The sequence below is a fragment of the Salmo trutta genome, chromosome 22 (assembly GCF_901001165.1).
Source record: "Salmo trutta chromosome 22, fSalTru1.1, whole genome shotgun sequence".
NCBI lineage: Eukaryota > Metazoa > Chordata > Actinopteri > Salmoniformes > Salmonidae > Salmo > Salmo trutta.
In genome coordinates, this window is record NC_042978.1 from 20,323,437 (window position 1) to 20,348,457 (window position 25,021).

Sequence of the window (25,021 nt, forward strand, 5' to 3'; positions counted from 1 at the left end):
GTAAAATGGCGGTAAAAAAAATATATATATTTTTTTAATGACACTAAAAAAGGTTGTTACAGCCAGTGCCTGTTTTGAGGATGGCCTGGTGGTTGGGAGCGCTGGACCGTTGGCCAAGAGGATGCTGCCTCGGGTCCCCGAGTCGTCTGGGTGGGGGATCCATCAATATGCCCTTGAGCGGGGCTCTTGTCGGTTGCTCTGGATGGGAGCCTCTGCTAGATGTCTAAAATGTAATGTAAATGTTGTATGGCTTCACTGCAGGTGGATTGTATGTTTTAAAATTCACAAAAATTGTAAAATATACTAAAGAAGCTCCATACTACTTGTCAGACATGGAGAAGTGATACCATATACTGGTGATGGGGGGGGGCTTTTGACCATTTCATTGGATTACTCAATGGTTTGGTCCAAAATTGGATGTTTGGTTACTGTATTTATTGAATATTATGTGAATCCTATAAATTAGAATAGCCAATTTGGGTGCAATCAATGAACTTAATTTCCCAGAGAAATCTCAACAAAATAAAGTTGCCGGAATGCCAAACTTATCGATTTATTTATTTTATTTTTGTACTTTTTAACCCTTTTTCGTGATATCCATTTGGTAGTTACAGTCTTGTCCCATTGCTACAACTCCCGTTCGGACTCGGGAGAGGCGAAGGTCGAGAGCAATGCGTCCCCCGAAAACACGTGTCCGTAGTGACGTCTCTAGCACTGTGATGCAGTGCCTTAGACCGCTGCGCTGGTCGGTAGGCCTAATCTTATCTATTTCTAACTACAAAAAAGATTTCAGAACAGTCTGACATGGTGGGTGTCATGTCTTGCTGAAATGACATGGAACGACTCTCATGCAGGCCCTGAATAACCCAGTGAATGTTTCAGCCCTTTGTAATGTGGCTTCTGTTTTAGTTGTCAGTATTAGCCTCTGTTCATTATGGACTGGCAAGTGTCTTGTATATAATTTTCTGCCTCATACGAAGTTGTATGAGCAGCATGCGATTGGGTGGTGGCTGAACCTGGGACAAAGGTGAATGCCAGTGTCACCCTTGCCAGTGAGAGAGAGGGACGTGCTAGTTGCAGCCCTCAGTCAGACTATCTGGAACTGCACTGCACAGAGAGAAAAGGCAGAGCGAGAAACTGCTGAGCGCTGAAAGGTCGTCTTTGTTGGCCAGCCATTTCCACACACAGTGGTCTAGTCTGTGGTTCAGCTGTGCACTTTCTCACACTGACGAATCCTTCAGTGATGGAAGCAGGAGCCCGCTCCTGTAAGTACACTGCAGGCTTACAATCTGGGGGGGAACCCAAGCCTTAAAGAAACACATCCTAACAACTTTACAGTAATTGCAGCTCATAATTCATTTAAGCCGTTTACTTGGAAAAACAGCCATGACATTTTTCGTCTGCTCTCCCATGGTGACTTGTGATTTACGGATAACGTTTCTGTACATAAAGATGATCTATTATGCTGTTTGATATCCATTAGCCTTTTTCCTATCACATTTTTATTAGGCTACTACTCATTCTCTTTTACTGCCCCGGAGAGCTTCTCTTTTCCTACTGAAATCTCTCCACGTGCTACAATCTTCCCCCAGTTAATGTGTCCCTCTTTCCTGGTTGGCACCCTTTTTGCCGTTTTGAGTGGACTAGGGATCTGGCGATCAAGGTCATGATGCCCTGGTGCCCCCTCAATAAATCTGCCATGGATTTAGACATAAGGGACCTCTTCTCCCCGTCGCACACACACACTTAGGGCGAAGACTGTAAATAGAAGTCAGCCTCCATCCCTCTATAAGGAAGAGGTGTGGGGGAAATCAGTCTTGTCTTTCATTTCTCCCCCTCCTGTACAGTCATTTATTGACAGCTGGAGATAGAGAGGATGGGAGTTGTTAAACCTGCCACCTATGAGGCCCATGTTATTTGCAATAAACCCCGGGCAGGCTTGTGGGCTGAATCTGCTGGTGACCGTGATGGACAGCTTCTGCTTTGACTGGCAATAGCTCATGGCTTTGAAGGAGAGTGATAAGTCAATTACACTTCCATGGAGACTCCCTGTAAGATATTTCCCCGTTGCTGAAGGACTGATATTTGAATGACCTCATAGTGCTCATTACTACTTAGTGGATATGTATGTGGAGACCAATATGTGTAAGATATTAAGGACTTGCGAGAAGGTGAATTGTGGTCAACCGTAACATGGAAATCAGAGTTGCTGTATCACATACCTATTGCAGCTTGTGGTGGTTGTTGTAGTGTGTTAAAGTACAAACGCTCCATCAGCATGTTGTGCATGAGCGAAACTGACATGTTGATGATTGAACTGCCTATTTTTCACAAGCCAACCGATTAACCCTGTGATGTAAAAAGGCTGCTTTTAGTGAACAGGCTATTCACGTAATCAATGCCCAACACATACATCAAGCTGTTGCTCTGGAAATGGTTAATTATGACCTATAAAACCCAGGGTTGTGTTTGTGGGGAGAGAGAGCTGTGTAGTAGCAGGGGGACACTGGGAGTAGTAGTCGTTCCATTAGCTATTGAGGTCCACTCCTCCATCTCGTGTCAGAGCGGAGCCGCCTGTGTCACTGGTGCTAGTGTTCTTTCAGTGGCTGGGGGGCAGCTGAGGCAGACATGTTTGAAGCGCTGCTATCACGTGGTGGCAGCTGCCGGCTCCATCTGAAACCTGATCTGAAACAGGAGAAGGGCTGGACACAGGCCAGCTGTTGCTCTCTCACATTGCCTCTTCCACACCTCTGGCAATTAAAGCTGAAGGGACAGCCCCTTGCACCCTGTTTACTAGTATTATAGCATCACTCATTTCCTTATGCAGGTCTGGGCACAGTGGCGATACCTGGGATTATGCTCTGTTTGAATGTTCAGTCTGCTCTCTAAAATGATAAATATAATTTCCATTTTTATGGTTTAGTATTTCACTATAGCAGTGAGGATATAATCAGGGATGCCCATTTCTCTGAACTCTGCACCACGTACAGTGCCTGATTGATGGTCAAGATGAGGATACACGTTAGTATATTTATTTCCCACGTCTTATGTAATGGCAGTTTCAGTAATATGCTGTATTACAGTGAGGATCTTCTGGAGAAGGGTCAAGAGGCAGTCTCCCGGGATCCGTGGCAACAGGATCTCTCTCTCCCTCTGTCAGCTGCGATGGAGCTACCATGATCAGATTTAGATGATCAGCTGCATCCGTAATCCACCCAGAGATCCGTAGCACAGTTTTCAGACCAGCTCAGGAACGCATTAATGAGTTAAAGTTAAAATCTGCCATGATCATGAGATCTATGACATAATGAGATGTTGACGAGCCTAAAGCGTGTTTCTTGGAATGAAAATGCTAATGGGGCAAGGCAAGCTTGATAGGAAAATTATCTCCCTTACAACAACTACTATGCTACTACAGGCTTGGCTGTGAAACAGACTGGCTGATCCTTTTTAGTTAGTCCTTTGTTGGAGAGCGGTCTGTGAGCAGTGTGGTGGTGGTGGCAGCTGAGCAGGAGAGGGGCTGCAGCAGGAGGTCCAACACTGAAGTTCCTTTTAGCCCTGGCTGCAGGTCAGCTGCCCCAGTCCCCAGACTTGCCTGGTCACACTCCATGTCTGCTGTACATGCTCAACTAAATAATATGCTTATAGAATGTTACAAAAATCACAATTTATGAAAGGATATTGACAAAAAGGTAGCCTATTTTTCTATTTATCTTCTCAACCCCCCCCCCCAACAAAATTGGATTTTCCACACATAATGGGCTTTCCATACATAAATCCAACACATTTTGGGTTTAACAGACACCTGTGTCCAGTCCAGCTGACGAGTTTCTAGGAAGAATACATTTGTTTCACTGAAGTACGTAAGCCATTAGGCAGCCTATACGTTAAAATCTTTACATGCCCAAATGCGTGATTTCATTTGAATATTAGATTTAACCTTACGTTACAGATAATCTGCTTTTGGACTGCTCATTTCCTGAAAAGAGCAGCTGTAGGGACATCCTTAAACGCTTAAGGTTCCAAAACCTCTATACGAGGCGGTGTCAGAGGAAGGCCCAAAATAATGGTGAAGGATTCCAGCCACCCAAGCCATAGACTGTTCTCTCTGCTACCACGAGGCAAGCGGCACCAGTGCTGCTACTATCTTATCTATCCTGTTGCCTAGTCACTTTATCCCTAACTACAATGACTCTCGAAGTATTCACACCCCTTGACTTTTTCCACATATTGTTGTGTGGCATTAAAATGGAAAAACCCCCAAAACATTCCTTACCCCAGGATACTTCAACTGACTATCTGGGACAATAAAGATAATGGAGGACTTTGTGGCTGTGTAAATGTTATAGATTTATTGATGGGAGAAGCAAACAATAGGCTTATGTTTTGGCATGAATCGCCTTCATCAGAGCCGTCGTTAGCCATGAAGTGCTTTGAAAATCTGGTCATGGCTCACATTAACACCATCATCCCGGAAACCCTAGACCCACCAAATTTGCATACCGCCCCAACAGATCCACAGATGACGTAATCTGAATCGCACTCCACACTGCCCTTTCCCACCAGGATCCTGGATTTCCTAACGGGCCGCCCCAGGTGGTAAGGGTAGGCAACAACACATCTGCCACGCTGATCCTCAACACCGGGGCCCCTCGGGTGCGTGCTTAGTCCCCACCTGTGCTCCCTGTTCACCCACGACTCCAACACCATCAAGTTTGCTGACGACACACAAGGCAAGCGGTACCGGAGCGCCAAGTCTAGGTCCAAAAGGCTCCTTAACAGCTTCTACCCCCAAGCTATAAAACTGCTGAACAATTAATCAAATGGCCACCCGGACTATTTACATTGACCCCCCCCACACTGCTGCTACTCGCTGTTTATTATCTATGCATTGTCACTTTACCCCTACCTACATGTACAAACATGTACTACATGTACCCCCTGTATATAGCCTCGTTATTGTTATTTTATTGTGTTACTTGTTATTTACTTTAGTTTATTTAGTCAATATTTTCTTATCTCTATTTATTGAACTGCATTGTAGGTTTAAGGGCTTGTAAGTAAGCATTTCACTAAGGTCTACACCTGTTGTATTTGGCGCATGTGACAAATAAAATTAGATTTGAGTAGGAAACATGTGGGAAGCACCTACTGTATGTATCCTCGCAGGGGAGTGTTCCACTCGTCATGTCAACTAAACATGTCAATAATATCTATACTGTCAGTAGTAGTAGTAGTAGTAGTAGTAGTAGTAGTAGCAACTACACAGGTTATTCAAACAGGAGTATGATCATCATTCAAGATTCCTACACATACATTCCTCTTGAATAACAAAAGACTGAGAAATAAACAAAGAAATGTATTTACAAAAAAGATAAGAGCTGTTCATTCAGACCCTTCGGGCTTGCCGCAATCTAAGCAGTCGATTCAAAGTGCCCCTCTCTGTAACAATTTTCTCACTATATTGCCACCTCTGGAGGAAAGAGAAACTTTCTAAATTCCCCAGAATTTCAAGGTAGAGGCTGAGCCATGACTGGCATTTACGTAATGCCGCACAATCGCATAGTCCATAATTTTGGTGCGGATAGCTGTTATGTGTTCAGCTATTTTTACTTTGAGTCCGCGATTTGTCTGACCGATGTAAACAAGCCCACATCGGCATTTGAGCATGTAAACCACATTGTTGAGATTAAAATTGATTTAAGTGGAATTTTTTGCCAACGATCTACACAAACTACTCTGTCAAAGTGGAAGAAAAAGTATAACTTAAAAAAAGATATATGGTAAATAAAACACTATCTTGATTAGGTAAGTATTCAACCCCCTGAGTCAATTCATATTAGAATCACCTTTGGTATAGATTACAGCTGTGAGTCTTTATGGGTAAGTCTCTCTAAGATCTTAGCACACCTTGATTGTACAATATTTGTCCATTATTCTTTAAAATGTTCTTCAAGTGCTGTCAAGTTGGTTGGTGATCATTGCTAGACAGCCTTTTTCAAGTCTTGCCATAGGTTTCCATGCCAGTTTAAGTCAAAACTGTAACTAGGCCACTCAGGAACATTCAATGTCGTCTTGGTAAGCAACTCCAGTGTATATTTGGCTTTGTGTTTTAGGTTATTGTCCTGCTGAAAGGTACATTTGTCTCCCAGTGTCTGTTGAAAAGTAGACTGAACCAGGTTTTCCTCTAGCTCTATTCCGTATTTTCTATCCTAAAAGTGGAACAGTATTGCTTTCGTCCCTCTCCTCACCCCCACCTGGGCATGAAACCGGGACCCTCTGCACACATCGACAACAGTCACCCTCGAAGCCTCAATACCTATCGCTCCACAAAATCCACAGCCCTCGCAGAGCTAGGGAAACAACTACTTCAAGGTCTCAGAGCGAGTGACGTCACCGATTTGAAACTCTACTAGCGTGCACCGCTAACTAGCTAGCCGTTTTACACCGGTTACTCAAGCATACCTATAACATAATGCAGCCACCACCATACTTGAAAATATGGCGTGGTGCTCAGTGATGTGTTGTGTTGGATTTGCTCCAAATATAACGCTTAGTATTCAGGACAAAAAGTAAATTTCTTTGCCACATTTCTTGCGGTATTACTTTAGTGCCTTATTGAAAACAGGATGCATGTTTTAGAATATGTTTTATTCTGTACAGGCTTCCTTCTTTTCACTCTCATTTAGGTTAGTGTTGTGGAGTAACTACAGTTTTTGATCCATCCTCTGTTTTTTTTTTCTCACAGCCATTAAACTGGAAGTTTTTTTAAATCACCGTTGGCCTCATAGTGAAATCCCTAAAGGGTTTCCTTCCTCTCTAGCAACTGAGTTAGGAAGGACACCTGTATCTTTGTAGTAACTGGGTGTATTGATACACCATCCAAGGTATAATAACTTCACCATGCTCAAAGGGACATTCAATGCCTTCATTTTTTTTACCCATCTGCCAATAGATGCCCTTCTTTGAGAACCATTGGAAAACCTCCCTGGTCTTTGTTGTTGACTCTGTGCTTGAAATTCACTGCTCGACTGAGGGACCTTACAGATTGTATGTGTGGGGTACAGAGATGGGGTAGTCATTCAAAAATAATGTTAAACACTATTATTGCACACAGTGAGTCCAAGCAACTTATGTGACTTGTTAAGCACATTTTTACTCCTGAACTTTAGGCTTGCCATAACAAAAGGGTTGAATACTTACTGACTCAAGACATTTCATCTTTTCATTTTTAATTAGTTTGTAAGCATTTCTAAAAACATAATTCCACTTTGACATTATGGGGTATTGTGTGTACTGTAGTGACATGTCTCAATGTAATCCATTTTAAACACAACAAAATATGGAAAAAGTCAAGAGAGGCACTGTACCCCCACTGGTCAGTTTATTAGGTACAGCCATCTAGTACCGGGTCAGACCCCCCTTTGCCTCCAGAACAGCCTGAATTCTTCAGGTAATTCTACTAGGTGTCGGAAACGTTCCACAGGGATGTTGGTCCATGCTGACGTGATAGCATCACGCAGTTTCTGCTGATTGGACAGCGGTATATTGGTACTGTGAACAGCCCGTTCCATCTCATCTTAAAGATACTCTATTGGGTTGAGGTCTGGGGACTGTGCAGGCCACTCAAGTAAACTGAACATGATGTCATGTTCCAGGCCATGTTTTCTACTCCTCAACTGTCCACTCCAGCCCATCTGTGACAAGGACCAACTAGTTGTGCATTCCAAGATGCCGTTCTGCACACCACTGTTATACTACTCCATTATTTGTCAAACCACGCTCAGTCGCTTTGGTCAGTCGTTTTGCCCATTCTAACGTTCAATCAAACAGTAACTGAATGCCTCGATGCCTGTCTGTCTGCTTTATATAACAAGCCACGGCCATGTGCCTCACTGTCTAGGAGCAATCCGTTTTTGTGAACAGGGTGGTGAACCTAATAAACTGCCAGGTGAGTGTATTTGTACATAGCTACCTCAATTACCTTGTACCCCTGCACATCAACTTGGTACTGGTTACTCCCCTTAATGTATATAGCCTTGTTATCTTCTACTTCCTCTATGTAGCCATGTTATTTTCTACTTCCTGTATATAGCCATGTCATTTTTTACTATTTATTGTTATTTGTTAATCACTGTGTATTTATTCCTCGTGTCACTATTTCTACATTTTTATTTCAATGTTTTTTCTTTAACACTGCATTGTTTTAAAAAGGACCTTTAAATAAGCATTTCATTGTTAAGTCAACAGCTGTTGTTTACAAAGCATGTGGCTAATAACATTTTATTGTTTGCGCCTAAGCACTTTATTCCATCTAAGTGAAAAGGTTGTTTGTAATGCTTCTAGTGCGAGCTCTGTGAGTATCTTCTTTTAAAAGGTTGGGTGTGGAGATTGGGCATCGAGAGGGTCTGCTATAATTTTTGAGAGGGAATGATAAGGAATTTTATGAACCATTAAACATGGAAAGGTAGGCTACCTACCGCGATTGTAGATATTATTTCCTGGGTTGGTTTGGTCATTTGCATAGTTAACTGCTGGGATGAGTCTAAGCATGTAAAGCCCCATAAGCCTCTGTTTTAGGGTCCTGTGGTTTTCAGCCATCTGTTTTTATTTATATATTTTTCCCACGTCCTCCCTAGTGGAGAGGCTAAGCCTCCCTCCACTGATGATGTCACAGACAGTGCCCCGCCCTGACCTCCCTCACCGCCCAGTGCCTGGTCATGTGTCCAGTTCAGTTCCACTAAACCAGTCTCTCTCTCCTCAGATATCCACTTAAGATGGACGAGATGTGCCTAATGTTCAGCCTGGGAGCAGGATGGGGCTGTGTCTTAATCTTATTTTCATCTCCTTTCCTTCACCTGCACTAATATGAAAACACTGAGTAGACTGGTGCTGGATGGAGGAGAGCTGTTGAGTAGACTGGTGCTGGGTGGAGGAGAGCTGTTGAGTAGACTGGTGTTGGGTGGATGACAGCTGTTGAGTAGACTGGTGCTGGGTGGAGGAGAGCTGTTGAGTAGACTGGTGCTGGGTGGATGAAAGGTGTCGAGTAGACTGGTGCTGGGTGGAGGACAGCTGTTGAGTAGACTGGTGCTGGGTGGAGGAGAGCTGTTGAGTAGACTGGTGCTGGGTGGAGGAGAGCTGTTGAGTAGACTGGTGCTGGATGGAGGAGAGCTGTTGAGTAGACTGGTGCTGGGTGGAGGAGAGCTGTTGAGTAGACTGGTGCTGGGTGGAGGAGAGCTGTTGAGTAGACTGGTGCTGGGTGGAGGAGAGCTGTTGAGTAGACTGGTGCTGGGTGGAGGAGAGCTGTTGAGTAGACTGGTGCTGGGTGGAGGAGAGCTGTTGAGTAGACTGGTGCTGGGTGGAGGAGAGCTGTTGAGTAGACTGGTGCTGGGTGGAGGAGAGCTGTTGAGTAGACTGGTGCTGGGTGGAGGACAGCTGTTGAGTAGACTGGTGCTGGGTGGAGGAGAGCTGTTGAGTAGACTGGTGCTGGGTGGAGGAGAGCTGTTGAGTAGACTGGTGCTGGGTGGAGGAGAGCTGTTGAGTAGACTGGTGCTGGGTGGAGGAGAGCTGTTGAGTAGACTGGTGCTGGGTGGAGGAGAGCTGTTGAGTAGACTGGTGCTGGGTGGAGGAGAGCTGTTGAGTAGACTGGTGCTGGGTGGAGGAGAGCTGTTGAGTAGACTGGTGCTGGGTGGAGGAGAGCTGTTGAGTAGACTGGTGCTGGGTGGAGGAGAGCTGTTGAGTAGACTGGTGCTGGGTGGAGGAGAGCTGTTGAGTAGACTGGTGCTGGGTGGAGGACAGCTGTTGAGTAGACTGGTGCTGGGTGGAGGAGAGCTGTTGAGTAGACTGGTGCTGGGTGGAGGAGAGCTGTTGAGTAGACTGGTGCTGGGTGGAGGAGAGCTGTTGAGTAGACTGGTGCTGGGTGGAGGAGAGCTGTTGAGTAGACTGGTGCTGGGTGGAGGAGAGCTGTTGAGTAGACTGGTGCTGGGTGGAGGAGAGCTGTTGAGTAGACTGGTGCTGGGTGGAGGAGAGCTGTTGAGTAGACTGGTGCTGGGTGGAGGAGAGCTGTTGAGTAGACTGGTGCTGGGTGGATGAAAGGTGTCGAGTAGACTGGTGTTGGGTGGATGACAGCTGTTGAGTAGACTGGTGCTGGGTGGAGGAGAGCTGTTGAGTAGACTGGTGCTGGGTGGATGAAAGGTGTCGAGTAGACTGGTGCTGGGTGGAGGACAGCTGTTGAGTAGACTGGTGCTGGGTGGAGGACAGCTGTTGAGTAGACTGGTGTTGGGTGGATGAAAGGTGTCGAGTAGGGATGTGACAAATAAAAATGTTTCCTTCGTGTTTAAACTGCAATTTGTTTTTATTGGTTTTCCATTATCATAAAATTCCATGTGAATTCACAATGCAGCTGCGATGCTGCCAGAAACGGTTTGGGTCTCTCTCTTGCATTTCTCTACCAATTTTTCCAACTGTAACGACGATGACGTCATGGTGGAGAGTCGACTCCAAAAGAATTGTTTCCACGATTCCTTGCAGGTCGACTCCTATTTCTGAGTGTCAAGATTCGATTCCGCTATGAATCAACTCTTATGATTCAGTATTTTTGGAACAGTACTTCCGGTAACATAAACACTTGCATCTTTCATAGCGAACTAGCGAGGGGAAGGGCACAGTATAGGCAGGTCGGCCACCAGGCACACAGTCAGAACCATACACTAGGCCTTGTGGCAATCAAAAGCTGTATCTCACAGCATTCCATTGCATCTCGCAATTTCTTGGCTTGCAATGTCTCACAACTTCAGTAAAGCAGGGTCTATCATCAATGAATAGGCTAGGATATTCTAGACGCAACAGACCGAAGACTGAACACACACTCGCATCATTTGTAAAGAGCAGGCGAGCCAGTGTGAGGGAGAGAGAGGAGGGGGCAGGCAGAAGGAACCGTCTGTATACGTCTTGGTAATCTGTATCTCTTAATGTCTTGTCTTGCATGCCTCACGTTCACCAAAGTAGGCAAAAGTTTGCCTCTTCCTCTCCGGTTTTATTGAAATGACACAAAGTTCCCCAGCCTGTATAGCCTATTGTCTAGTTAGGCTATAACACGGAAAATAAAATACCTTTTTCTTAAAGTTAAGGATCCCAATTTTGTGAAACGGGTGAGGCTGGTGCTGGTTGGATGAGCTGTGTGGAGGAGGCTAATGCTGTCCTGGGTGGCTGATGTGTCTAGGGCCCAATAAAATCTGTGAAATGTTTTGCCTGGTTCCGTTTTCTCCGTTTTTAGTTTTTACAGGTTTGTTTTTCCTCTTGCAAGCTACATTTGTTCATAAATACATAATGCCCTTGCATCATCATCGTGGAGGAAGGATGTTGTGTTAAGTTGATGATGATTTACGTTTTAGGTTCTTAGCTCTACGTGGTGTCTAAGCCTGAGGGATCTTGGGAATGTTATAGTAAGCATGGATGCATCGCTTAGTTGTCTCATGGAATCTATGAAAAGGCCTATACTGTTTCACATACAACATATTGTTTTTTAACCATTTATCACCATAATGTTGACGTTGATCCACCTATTGAATATGTTAATAACCACTACGTGTTTCCCATTACTAATGGGGTTCTCTTTCTTTCCTTTTTCAGGAACCGATAAAGTCCCGGGCTCCACAGCTTCACTTGGAATATAGATTTTATAAACAGTTGGGAAGTTCAGGTAAGCACATACAGCTACAGTATTATAACGGTTTAATAACGCAGTGTTCGCTACTAGGCTCAGCTGGATGGATGGCGATCTTCTCTGCACACGTATCTGGGAGATATGAGACCCCTGTCCTCCTCCTACAGGTGGTTGTTCCCTAGCAGGCCCAGGACCTTCATGCCATCTCTCTGTGCTGTGATCCGTGGGGCTGTGCTCTGCTGTACCTCCAGCCCTTTGATGTGGCCGCTTGGCTTCAGAGGGGAGAGGTGGGGCGGTAGGATCAGGTGGTGGGGAGGGACAGGGACCTGGAACAGCCCACGGCAAAGCTTGGCCAGCCTGGAATGCTTAGTGTTTGATCCTCTCACTGCTTAATTCTATCATTGAAAAATCTCTCTGACATTGGGCCACTTTAAAAAAAATGTTTTTTACCAAAGTGATTAGTACTATACTTTTCATCATTAGTTAGTTCAAGTCACTTTCTATGAGCGTTTGATCTGTTAAGAAAACAACTGGTGAATATATTGTATTTACGGTCCGTAAATAGATTGTATTGTATTTGAGGGTAGGTAGGGACAAGCTGACCACTTGTATTCTAATTCCATTAAATGTGACTGAGGACACTGGTCTTTGATCCTTTTGGCTTTTAAAGAAAGAGATAAACAGCTTGGGAAAAGCCTGTGCATTCATTTGATCACTGGAGTGGAAGGCCACACGCAGACACACGCACTCTAAGACGAGTGTGTGTGTCACTGCGCCCAGGGATGTTCTCTTTCATAAGGCAAGTGTGTATTTCTTTCTCATAGAGAGCTGATCACCTGCCAGCTTGCTCTCGGTCCCTGTGCCAGAGCAGCAGCTCCACAGTGTTAATAGGGAGTTGGAGTGCAGGGCATTAGAGGTGTCCTAGGCTAGTCTATTTATAGATGGCCTTCAATGTGCAGTAGGGCCATTATCGTATATCTACTTCCATCGCTCGTCTCAGCAATGCCTCTGGCCTGCCTGAAGAAGAAAGCCCAGGGAAACTCCCGTGATGTACAGGGAAAAGGGCTGGCCTATCTCTGTCTGTCAGCTATCCTTTGTTGTGATCTGTCTGACTGGGCCAGTAGTTGTATTCCCCATCCCAGGCAGCACAGCATAGCACAATGTACTATTTATCTTCCTTACACCTATTTGAGAACAGTCGATCGAAGTTGCTTGTGGATCCTCATCCATTCATTGGATAGTGAGTCTTTATCCCCACCCCTTGGGCCAGCCCATTGAAGGAGTCCATGTCCTCTGTAGTGTTTCCACTAATGTGTTATACACATCCTGACTTCCCTCTCCTCCTCCGGCCACTGTGGCAGAGGGACCACCAGAGAGAGGCCTGCTACAATCTCATAGGCTGAGCTAAAGATGGAGCCAGTGACAATGTTGGTCCAGCTTCCCTCGCATTATAGAATGGAGGGGGGAAAGTGTTCCTCTTACTGGTTGCTACATCTATTGAAAAATTGTGTGGAGTAGTGAGGAATTATCAAGTCTTCTTCTGCTTATGATTCTTCTGTAAAAATGATTCTGTATGGTACAGATGGATACAGGCGTCTAGTCCTTTTACAATGTGAATGTGACACAATTTAAGCCAGGGTCAAGCCCTGGTCTGAACCTGGACCCCACTGCCACAAATACTGGAGCGTTGTCAGCTGTACATGATGCTTAAGAGGAGCTTATCTTAAGAGTGTTAATTCTCGCCTGCCCTGGAAAGCACCCAATCACTAGAACAACACATTCAGCTACACACACTAGCTGGTCTGGCCACACCCCAACCCCAACATTAACCAATGAGCATGGGGTGTCTGAGACGACACACTTTTTACGTCACTATCAATAATTTAACTGGATGACTGGTTGACTGAGCTCACACAGTCCTGATAGCATGTTCTTCACTTTGGTCGCATGCAGTGATTTCATGTCTCCTTATGAGATGATTTAAGATTTCACTGATAATATCAGTGCATGTGAATATTTAGTAACTCATCGTCAAAGCTTTGCCTCGCAGCATTGCCTGCTCTTACACCAGTCATATGTGTCCTTCTACAATGCCCACTGCCCTGGTATCTTGGGAGTGATAAATCAATCAGTGCCATTTTGAGTATGAGTTTGCAGTGATCTTCTGTGGTCCATCCAGTCCAGAGCAGTCTGGATATTTTATGCGCTGCCTGCCTGGGATGGATAACATAATCTACCACTGAGTCACACAGGCTCTATGCAGGGCAGACCGGCTGGATGATCATGTTTCAGCCCGGCTACATCGCCACAGCCCGGCCTAATGAAATCAGCGCCTCTTTTTCTCTCCCCGATGCACTCGGCATTCTAAATGTTTAATTGAGACCGCCTCCCTCTCGGGCTCGGCCTAAACTTTGACATTTCATTGTAGGGCAACATTGTCTGCCACAGTGGCCAGACTGAGAGGGGCCCCTGTCTGAGACAATACTCTGGATTGTTCCAGACACGTTTCACTTGTGTTTGGAGAGAGTGGGTTGTGAGCAGTGCACAGAATGGCACTGGAAGGCAGCAGAATAGACTTTGAAGCTAGTGGTGCTGCGGACAGCAGCCAATTATATCTGCTGTCATAAATCACGATAAAGAATAGTTTCTAGGAAACCACTCACCCCTTGCATAAGTGCTTTTATTACAGGCATGATTGGCTAGGGTTATTTTTACACTGGAATAGCATCATCCACATAATACTTAACAAATATGATTAGGTCTAGCTTTTGTCAAAGATAAAATCATTCTCTTTTGAATGGTTTCTCTGAAATTGACATTTATTCTAGGCCTTTTCCATTTCAGTTGAAGCTTTTCCCCAGCTGTTATCTTTGTTGTGTTTACAGCTCTAGAGTTCCCCAGTAGGGAGTGTTGTAGGTGTAGTCAGGGACAGTTGTTCTAGCGTAGGCACTTTCCAATTGATCAGTGCATTGGCAGGGCTGCTGAATGCCCTCCCTCTAGATTTGGGCGGGCTTTGATGAGTCAGCTTACTTGTTGATCTTTTGTCGCTGCTGCCTCGTCCGCCATCGCCATCATTACCAGGCAAGTCCTGCTGCCGAAAGCGCCCTGGGACAGCTGTGTGGATGTGTGAGATCTGCACTGCTTCACTGTGGGAGTGACATGAGGGGTGATCAGGTAAATCCTGCTCTAATCTCTCCCCTCCTCCCCACACTCACACAGCCTCCCGGCCAGCCTGCCATACTATTAAAGCTGCTGATCCTGTCCTCTCTCTGACGGGGTCGGGGTGCCCTCGGGGCGACAGCCGCCTGCTGGGAGGGGAGCATGCAGTCACTTTGGCACAACTGCCAGCCAAGGAATGGAATGAAGGCCACTGGTATCAGATACTGGTCTGAACTGGTGAGGCATAACCTGGAGCTGTATGTGTCCTTGGAGGCTGGACCATAAGGTCATGGTGGCCATGGGGTCACAAATGGCCATTGCCCTTTGTTCTAGGGAATAGAGTTACTGTTAAACTGGAAGTCTCCTCTTCAGAGAATTTTTACTGTGATGATAAACTCCTAAATTCCTCCCAGGTCACACATACAACATGACCAAAAGTATGTGGCCATCTGCTCGTTGAATAAAAATCATGGGCATTAATATGGAGTTGGTCCCCTCCTTTGCTGCTTTAACAGCCTCCACTTTTCTGGGAAGGCTTTCCACTAGATGTTGGAACATTGCTGCGGGGACTTGCTTCCATTTAGCCACAAGAGCATCCCAAAGGTGTTTGATGGGGTTGAGGTCAGGGCTCTGTGCAGGCCAGTCAAGTTCTTCCACACCGATCTCAACAAACCATTTCTGTATGGACCTTGCTTTGTGCACACGGGGGCATTGTCATGCTGAAACAGGAAAGGGCCTTCCCCAAACTGTTACCACAAAGTTGGAAGCACAGAATTGTCTACAATGGCATTGTATGCTCTAGTATTAAGATTTCCCTTCACTGGAACTAAGGGGCCTAGCCCAAACAATGAAAAACAGCCCCAGACCATTATTCCTTCTCCACCAAACTTTACAGTTCGCACTATGCATTCGAGTATGTAGCGTTCTCCTGGCATCCGCCAAATCCAGATTTGTCCTTTGGACTGCCAGATGGTGAAGCGTGATTCATCACTCCAGAGAACGTGTTTCCACTGCTCCAGAGTCCAATGGCGGCGAGCTTTACACCACTCCAGCCAACGCTTGGCATTGCACATGGTGATCTTAGGCTTGTGTGCTGCTGCTCAGCAATGGAAACCCATTTTATGAAGCTCCCGACGGACAGCTCTTCTTCTCACGTTGCTTCCAGAGGCAGTTCGGAACTCAGTAGTGAGTGTTGCAACCAAGGACAGACGATTTTTATGTTCTTCGGCGGTCCTGTGTGGCCTACAGAGCGTGTCTGTGATCTTGTGTGGCCTACCACTTCGCAGCTGAGCCGTTGTTGCTCCTAGACGTTTACAATTTACAATAACAGCACTTACAGTTAAGCGGGGCAGCTCTAGCAGGGCAGAAATTTGATGAACTGACTTGTTGGAAAGGTGGCATCCTATGACGGTGCCACGTTGAAAGTTACTGAGCTCTTCATTAAGGCCATTCTACTGCCAATGTCTGTATATGGAGATTGCATGGCTGTGTGCTCGATTTTATACACCAGTCAGCAACGGGTGTGGCTGAAATGGCCGAATCCACTAATTTGAAGGAGTGTACACATACTTCTGTACATATAGTGTATGACCACATGACAGGGCGTGTTGGCAAAAAAAAAAATCCCATCACACGGCATCAACGTTGACACGTTTTTGTTTACCATCCATGTTGTTCTAATCGAAACCGCCTTCCCACACACATAGGCTGCTCAATATCAACATGGCTCTGTAGCCTGATTTCATGTCAGCAAGTCAAAGCCCTACTACCCTTTTTTAACTACCACCTTTCATGCATCCGTAGTCCCTCCGCCTCTAAGCTTTTTTAGAAGGGCCTAATGCTTTTAGAATATCTGTGGCTCTTATGATGCTAAAACAGATGGTTAGTAGTTAAGCCTTTTTTAAACCCTTAGGATGCTAGCACGCTCCCTGTAAGTTGTGTGGTCCCACTCATATCATGTGTCCCTGCCTGTCTCTGTGTTGCAGAGGGTATTCCTCAGGTGTACTACTTTGGGCCATGTGGGAAGTACAATGCCATGGTGCTGGAGCTGCTGGGGCCCAGCCTGGAAGACCTGTTTGATCTCTGTGACCGCACCTTCTCCCTCAAGACCGTCCTCATGATAGCCATACAGCTGGTAAGATTTGAATTGTTGTTTATGTAAGTGTCTTACACACAGGTGCCCAACCCATATTTTATAATGATGTTATCTCTATAGTCTATAGATGTGCCGATGGCTCATTTACAGTGTTTGCATTTGAAAAGTGCACTGAGAGAGTTTGAGATCTTAGCTTGTCTACATGCTCAATGCTCTATCTCCCAGATAACGCGGATGGAGTTTGTCCACACAAAGAGCTTGATATACAGAGACGTGAAGCCAGAGAACTTTTTGGTGGGGCGGCCGGGCAGCAAGAGGCAGCACACAATCCACATCATCGACTTTGGGCTGGCCAAAGAATACATCGACCCCGAGACCAAAAAACACATCCCGTACCGGGAGCACAAGAGCCTGACAGGCACGGCGCGCTACATGAGCATCAACACACACCTGGGGAAAGGTGAGAAATGATCATGAAGACACGCTGCTGTGTTATTGGAAAGATGGTTCTTTTCTTTCCTAATCCTGTGACCCTGTCCTGGGCTGAAGTTGATTATCAAGTTTTCTATTATGTTCAGTAAGAGCTGAATCCCAACTTGAGATCTGTATGCATAACTTCATGTAGATGGATCATGCATTGATTGATGCATTTTAGATTTTCACATTATGACCTAAGCCTTATGGTGTCATATATATATAGTTGAAGTGGTGGATAATTGTGTGAGTAACAAACTCTTCTTCTCCTCCAGAGCAAAGCAGACGGGATGATCTGGAGGCTCTGGGTCACATGTTTATGTACTTCCTGCGAGGCAGCCTTCCCTGGCAAGGCCTGAAGGTATACAGTTTCATGATATCTACATGATCTCAGACACTCACCCTGTCACTTAGCCCCCCAGTACAAAATAACTTCTCTCATTCAAGACCCAAGTGACATTTCAAGGCCTCAGACTCTAGAAAGTGTTTACAGTATTTAGGGAAGAGGACGACATGCTAGGGGAAAATACAATGTAAATAGTGCTGTAACCATACACAGGAAGGATTTTCACCTCCTAAGATTTGAATCGTCTCTGTGTAATTGAATTAACAATGGAAAAACATATTCATATAATGCAGTTTCTACATTTTTTAAATTGTTTTATTTCTATCATTGTACAATTTATACTGGATACCACCGTTTAGCTCATACCTTTTGGTCTCTGCAGTTTTTAATAGATGTAAATGTCATCTTATTTTACCAACATAAGTCACTCCCACACTTTCCCCTTTGAGGTCCTCTCCACCCAGGCTAGTGTCAGGAAGAGGACCTGTGTGGCAGCGTATAGCTATCCAACTGTAGAATATCATGGTAGAACTCAGAACTATTTTTTGGGGGCTCCTGAGTGGCGCAGCGGTCTAAGGCACTGCATCTCAGTGCTAGAGGCGTCACTACAGACCCCGGTTTGATTCCAGGCTGTATCGCAACCGGCCGTGATTGGGAGTCCCATAGGGTGGTGCACAATTGGCCCAGCATCGTCCGGGTTAGGGATTGGCTGGGGTAGGCCGTCATTGTAAATAAGAATTTGTTAAGGATCGGACCCTTTTTTTTACATTTTCACCTAAAATGACATACCCAAATGTAACTGTCTGTAGCTCAGGGCCTGAAGCGAAGATATGCATATTCTTGATACCATTTGAAAGGAAACACTTTGAAGTTGGTGGAAATGCGAAATGAATGTAGGAGAAAATAACACATTAGATCTGGTAAAAGATAATACAAAGATGCATTATTATTATTATTTATTTTTTATCATCTTTGAAATGCAAGAGAAAGGTGACAATGTACTATTCCAGGTTAGGCACAATTTGGATTTTGGCCACTAGATGGCAGCAGTGTATGTGCAAAGTTTTAGACTGATTCAATGAACCATTGCATTTCTGTTCAAAATGTTGTTTCAAGACTGCCCAAATGTGCTTAATAGGTTTATTAATACATGTTCAAGTTCATAACTGTGCTCTCTCTTCAAACAATAGCATGGTATTCTTTCACTGTAATAGCTACTGTAAATTGGACAGTGCAGTTAGATTAGCAAGAATTTAAGCTTTCTGCCCATATCAGATATGTCTATGTCCTTGGAAATGTTCTTGTTACTTACAACCTCATGCTAATCGCATTAGCCTACGTTAGCTGAATCGTCCCGTGGGGGGACACCGATCCGATAGAGGTTAACTGACTTGTCTAGTTAAATAAAAAAAATAAGAACCCCCCCTGTATAACAGCCTCATGTCAATGGGATGACTCAAGATATAAAATGGCTTACGAGAGGATTCGCATGTGGATGCGAACTAAGACTCTTTAATTTTCTACATGTGAACATTATTCCCATTCAATTACACTGCCTCCAGCTATGTATTGCCCCAAATTTGGCATAATATTTTGCTTTCTGCAAAGCTGTAGTTTTTCGACTCTACTGTGCTGTGTGGGAATTAAAGCTAAAAGCGTGGGAGAATAATTGTTGTACTTTGTTGATTCCAGGCAGACACTTTGAAGGAGAGGTATCAGAAGATTGGAGATACCAAGCGAGCTACTCCAATTGAAGTGCTTTGTGAAAGCTTCCCCGGTCAGATTTGATTGGTTTCATTTGGAATGTGTTACTCCTTCCTTTTTGTTTAGGTCTAGTTCTAGATCAGTTTATGCAAATGTAGTAATTGTGTGTCTTCGTCCTGCAGAAGAGATGGCCACCTATCTGCGTTACGTGAGGAGGCTGGACTTCTTTGAGAAACCTGATTACGACTACTTACGGAAACTCTTCACTGACCTCTTCGATAGGAACGGCTATGTCTTTGATTATGAATACGACTGGGTTGGCAAGCCACTTGTGAGTCTCCTTCATCACTTGTTTCTTTTCCCTATTCAAAGTTTTGAGGGGACCACTTGACCCCTCTATCTGCAGATTTTCATTTGTCTTTTTCTGTAAATAATCAGACGGGATGAAAATTGATATTTCCTGTGATGTCTTAGCGGTTCAAGGGCCTATTTATTTTTTATATATTCATATCTTCATGTTGTGGTCGGAGTAAAGTATTTTATGTCCTAGATAAAATGCTGTGTCATTTTGTCCCCCACCATAGCCTACACCGATAGGCCCCATCCCCAGTGACACACCCGCTCAGCCCAGCAGAGACAAAGCACAACAGCAGACCAAAAACCAGGTGACCTCACCGCCGCCCGCCACACCCACCCACCTTGTCAGTGGAGTTCCCCCTTGTCTCAGAGGCAACTGCCAACCCTCCTGTCCTGCTCTCAGCTTCCTCAAGAATATGGCCTCTTTTACAGTGTTACCTTTATTCACTCCATCCTCTTTAATCTACTCTTTACTCTGTTTTTGCGATTGAGCAAGAATGACAGGGAACTGATGGCCCTATTATAATTGTGGTTAAATGTTGTAGCATCATCTTTGAAAGTTCAACTGTTTTAGCATTGGAGGGTTTTGTCTTCAACCTTGCTCCTTAAAAACGAGTCATTGCTTTGCAAAATGCAGTGCGTTGTTCACATCAGCAATGACAAAGCAGTTTGCTTCGTGTGTGGCAAAATTGCATGCTTTCTAATCTCTTCCTGGTTCTATCAGCATGCTATTTGAGCCTTGATCCTACTACACTGTCATCAACATGACACATCATGTTTTTTAGACCTTATTAGTCTTTTCCAATCTTTTTCTCTAAAAAAGCACAAGGTTTTATAATTGTCCTTTGCCGTGTACTCGCGGCTGTAATTATGACTCTCCAGTACAATGTAATGAGTATCATCATTTATGAACATAAACAGGCAACACGTTGCATAGTACAAACAATCACAGAGTTTATTACAGAAACCAGGAATAGAGTCACAGCAATGACTAGCTAATTCAGTCAGGACAATAGACAGGAGATTGCTGCGGGCTGGAAGAAAATCTAGATTTTGGAATAAAAGACTAGATACTTAGTGTTTCTGATCAAGGCTGTTTTCACTCCTGCATGAGGCAGTGGGCTCTGCTTGGTTTTGCTCCATTTTCCTTCTGTTAACAGTCTGTTTTAACAAGCCTGCTTCTTCTTCTGAGATGTCTTCTGTATTTATTTTCGTTTGTTTGTTTTTGTTGACTTTCTTTCCCCATTCACTCCCCCATCACCACCACATTACCTTCCACCTCTTCACTCCTGCCCCCATAACCTGCCTCCCCCCCCCCTGTGCTCTTTGCGTCAGTCTCCTGAGCCCAAAGGAGATGAGTCTCAGCGTCAGCCCTCTCCAATGACCAATAAGGAGACACTGGGGTCGCATCTCACGGCCGAAAGGCTGGGGGGCTCTGTACAGGTACTGCTTGCTGCGCATGGTGCTGCATGATGGTCTGTCCACCCCAGCTTTCTCTGCCTGTCTGTCTGTCTGCCGGTCTGTCTATCTGTCCGTCGGTCTGCTCGGTCTGTCTGCTCGCTCTGTCTGCTCTGCTCTGCTATGCTTCACTCATCTGCTCCAGGCTGATAACAGGGGAGGGAAGCTGTCAGGAGAACCATGCGGTCACTGTCATTGAAACCTTTTATCAGGACAGGAACCCCCCTCCCCTCTCCCTAGAAAAGGGATCTCATTGAGTATGAACAGTCTCAGCGCTGACTCCACTTTGAAGGGATGAAGGGGCAACAGCAGCTCAGAAGATACCTCTGTTTAAAAACATTTGAATATCTGACTGGATATTTCATATCTATAGTCCTTCATGGTGCTATTATGACTTGCTTTAAATGGTAAGTGATGTACAGTCTCCAGTCTCAGATTAGAAACTTTTAGGATAATTAGTAAAGCAAATGTGCCATCTAGTGTTCTGGAAGGGAATTGCACCCTTTGGAATTATTACCTCTTTTTGCCAACTAGTAGATACATTTACAATGTAATGTGGTCAAGGGTAACAATTATAAGCTAATGCTTCAATTAACTCATTTCCTATGAAGGATTAAGTACAGATAATGTATCATGATTTGATCATATATCCTAAAAACAGACATCCTGTCTAAAATTCCCTGTGTTCACCTGTACAGGTGATGAGCTCGACGAATGGAGAGCTGAACACTGACGACCCGACGGCAGGACACTCCAACGCTCCCATCACTGCTCCCACCGAGGTGGAGGTGGCTGATGATACAAAGTAAGACAGCTGTCTTTCCCTGGGGTTGACTGGCTCGGTCTCACTACCTCTGGCAGTCATTGCAAGAAACACACTGTCAAATAGAAATATGGGTTCTGAACCCATTCATTCAAAATACTGTTCAAACAAAACATTGAACAAGTTGCACACATTTAAGGCCTCTAATGTTGAGTTTACATTACATTTTTAACATTACATTTTTTCATATGCATCATTAATTTACTTTGAAACTAAATGATAGTATATCCTTGCCTGCAGGTGCTGTTGTTTCTTCAAAAGGAGAAAGAGGAAACCCCTCCAGCGGCACAAGTGAAGAGAAGAACTTGAAACATTCTGGTCACTGTCAAGTTTTAAATGGAAGCAACTACACAGATCACCCATCTTATCTCTTTCCCAATCTCTCTTTCTTTCTCTCTTCTCTCTCTCAGCACTCCCCTGCTACAGACGTGTAAAGGAATGTTGTCTTACAGACTCTGGCTCCTTTAAAAAAAGAAAAGAAAGAAACATTTTAAAGTTCCTGCATAGTAAAGGGAGATTGAGAGAACGTTAAAAGCTGTAAAAATGAAACGTGAATACCGTGACGTGAATATATAAAAAAAATATACTGTTTGAAACAGTTGTTGTATTTTAGATTCCATACAGAACATTTTCTGTTCAACAGCCATTGATCTGAGGAAACTGTCAATGAGTCAAGTGAAAGAAATCTGTTCCATAGAAATAGTCCTTTATTTATGGGATCAAGGTAAGAAGCAAGAATGAACAATACTAACTCTGGAATCACTGAGCGCAACAGGAAGCATTTCATCTAAACCAGAATTGGAGGATCTTTATGCATTTTTTCATTTTTTTTGTAATTTAATCCTCAGTAGTTTTCAAAGTTGACTTCCTGGATTGAAAACAAACTTTTACTTTTATGTTGTAGTGTTTCTGGAAATCTTTGTAGCACAGTCACTGGCCTCAGGTACTGTGGAAGATTGAAAGAAACAGATATTAAGCTCTTTTCTTATTATTGCACTTTTGAAAGAAAAAAAAGTACAGTGGAATACTAGGTTTGAAATGAACAAACAACAAAATAAAGACTGATCTAGGAATAGTCCTATACAATGCTTAAATCTGAGTAAGGGCCGAAATGTCAATCTACATGAAAAATAAAGACTGATCTAGGAATAGTCCTATACAATGCTTAAATCTGAGTAAGGGCCGAAATGTCAATCTACATGAAACAAGATGTCTTTCAGTTTTATTTCTTACATCAGAATCATTTACCAGGAAATCATAGTTTGTGCCTTTCCAAGTAAAATGTTTAAAGCTCAAGTAAGTGTCCTGCAATGACATTTTATCTGAACTTATTCCAAATGTTGCTCATTGACTGCGCGTGTGTACTTTATCTCTCTGAAAGCATTGTCGATGTCTGACATTCCCAGGGTGTGGTCCTATGTCTCCACTAATGACTGTATGGGTCTCCACCATCACAACTACAGTCTATCTCCTCTGCTATGACAATCAAGGGATCTTTACAGTGGAGGTTAACTCTATGTGCACTTTCTGGGGAAAAAGGAAAGATTTTAAAGCTTGTGTATTGCGAGCTAAGCAATTCTAGTCATTGATGACGGCAGATCAAAGTTAGTAGCAGCAAGCAAGCAGTTTTTTTTTAAAGACAAATGAAGCGACAGCCCATCAATGACAAGTTTCCACCAGAAGTATTGGATGCACAACTGTTTTTCTTTTGAAGTTCCTCGCTGCATTAGTTACATGCATCTTTGCCTGAACATTGTAATGGTCTATGTTTGTCATGGCCTAACATGAGATGTTACCACAACAACATGCTCTGTCATCTCTACAGTATATACAGTTGTCCCAAATGGTTTTGATCAGAGATGACTGCAGTGTGGGGCCGTGCATATATATATATTAGTTCACAAGCAAAGCCGCCTTGATTTTTTTATTACTGTATAGATTTACACAGTGGACAAAACATTAGGAACACCTGCTCTGTCCATGACAGACTGACCAGGTGAAAACTATGATCCCTTATTGATGTCACTTGTTAAATCCACTTCAATCAGTGTAGATGAAGGGGAGGAGACCAGTTAGAGAAGGATTTTTAAGCCTTGAGACGTGGATTGTGTATGTGTGCCATTCAGAGGGTAATGGGCAAGACAAAATATTTATTTAAGTGCTTTTGAACGGGGTATGGTAGTAGGTGCCAGGCGCACCGGTTTGAATATGTCACGAACTGCAACTCTGCTAGATTTTTCATGCTCATCAGTTTCCCATGTGTATTAAGAATGGTCCACCACCCAAAGGACATCCAGCCAACTTGACACAACTGTGGGAAGCATTGGAGTCAACATTAGACAGTATCCCTGTGGAATGCTTTCGACACCTTGTAGAGTCCATGTCCTGACGAATTGAGGCTGTTCTGAGGGCCGGAGGGGTGCGACTTAATATTAGTTCCTAATGTTTTGTACACTTAGTGTATATTCCCTGTTACAAAACACTGCTTTATCACTTTGCCCTTTTTAAGTAGCATACTGTATGCTGGTGTCATTGTGGTTACGAGTCAAGGTCATGTGACCCAGAATCTATTGTTGTAATGAGATCAGTCATAGATGTTAGCTTTTTCTGGAAAAGTCGACATGAGGGCATTGGGTTAGGGTTGCTAAACAAAACTATGACAATATCAATAGCAGCTATATGTGAACATTTTCATAAACGTCTCAAACTGAAAAGAGCAATATAGACGTAATTGAAAATGTGTTTCACTAGACTAAATGAATGGAGTTAAGTGGTTAATTCATTGGGTTAAATTGAGATGTTTCATGTAGTAGAACTGTCTCCGACGTTGTTTTCCAATGATCATTTTTATCATAAATCTATTTGATTTCCACTATGTGCTGTCTACCGAGGGAGGTGGTAGAACTCTTCCAGTTCTTTTCCTCCTAATTTAACCCCTGG

The 25,021-nt window shown here is 44.0% G+C and overlaps 1 protein-coding gene across 4 annotated transcripts in view; it reads left to right on the forward strand.

Moving 5' to 3' along the window:
- The window catches only part of csnk1g2b (casein kinase 1, gamma 2b), a 35,604-nt gene extending 12,227 nt beyond the window's left edge, over nt 1-23,377 (forward strand). For 2 of the 4 annotated variants that reach the window (XM_029707153.1, XM_029707152.1), the window contains 8 exons: nt 11,632-11,701; nt 16,810-16,958; nt 17,145-17,379; nt 17,669-17,754; nt 19,432-19,516; nt 19,626-19,774; nt 20,028-20,144; nt 21,136-21,949. In XM_029707153.1, coding sequence (XP_029563013.1) covers nt 11,632-11,701; nt 16,810-16,958; nt 17,145-17,379; nt 17,669-17,754; nt 19,432-19,516; nt 19,626-19,774; nt 20,028-20,144; nt 21,136-21,273 — 1,029 coding nt within the window. In that variant the 3' untranslated portion in view covers nt 21,274-21,949. The other 2 variants (XM_029707155.1, XM_029707154.1) reach the window with 2 other exon arrangements.
- The last annotated feature ends 1,644 nt before the right edge of the window (nt 23,378-25,021 follow it).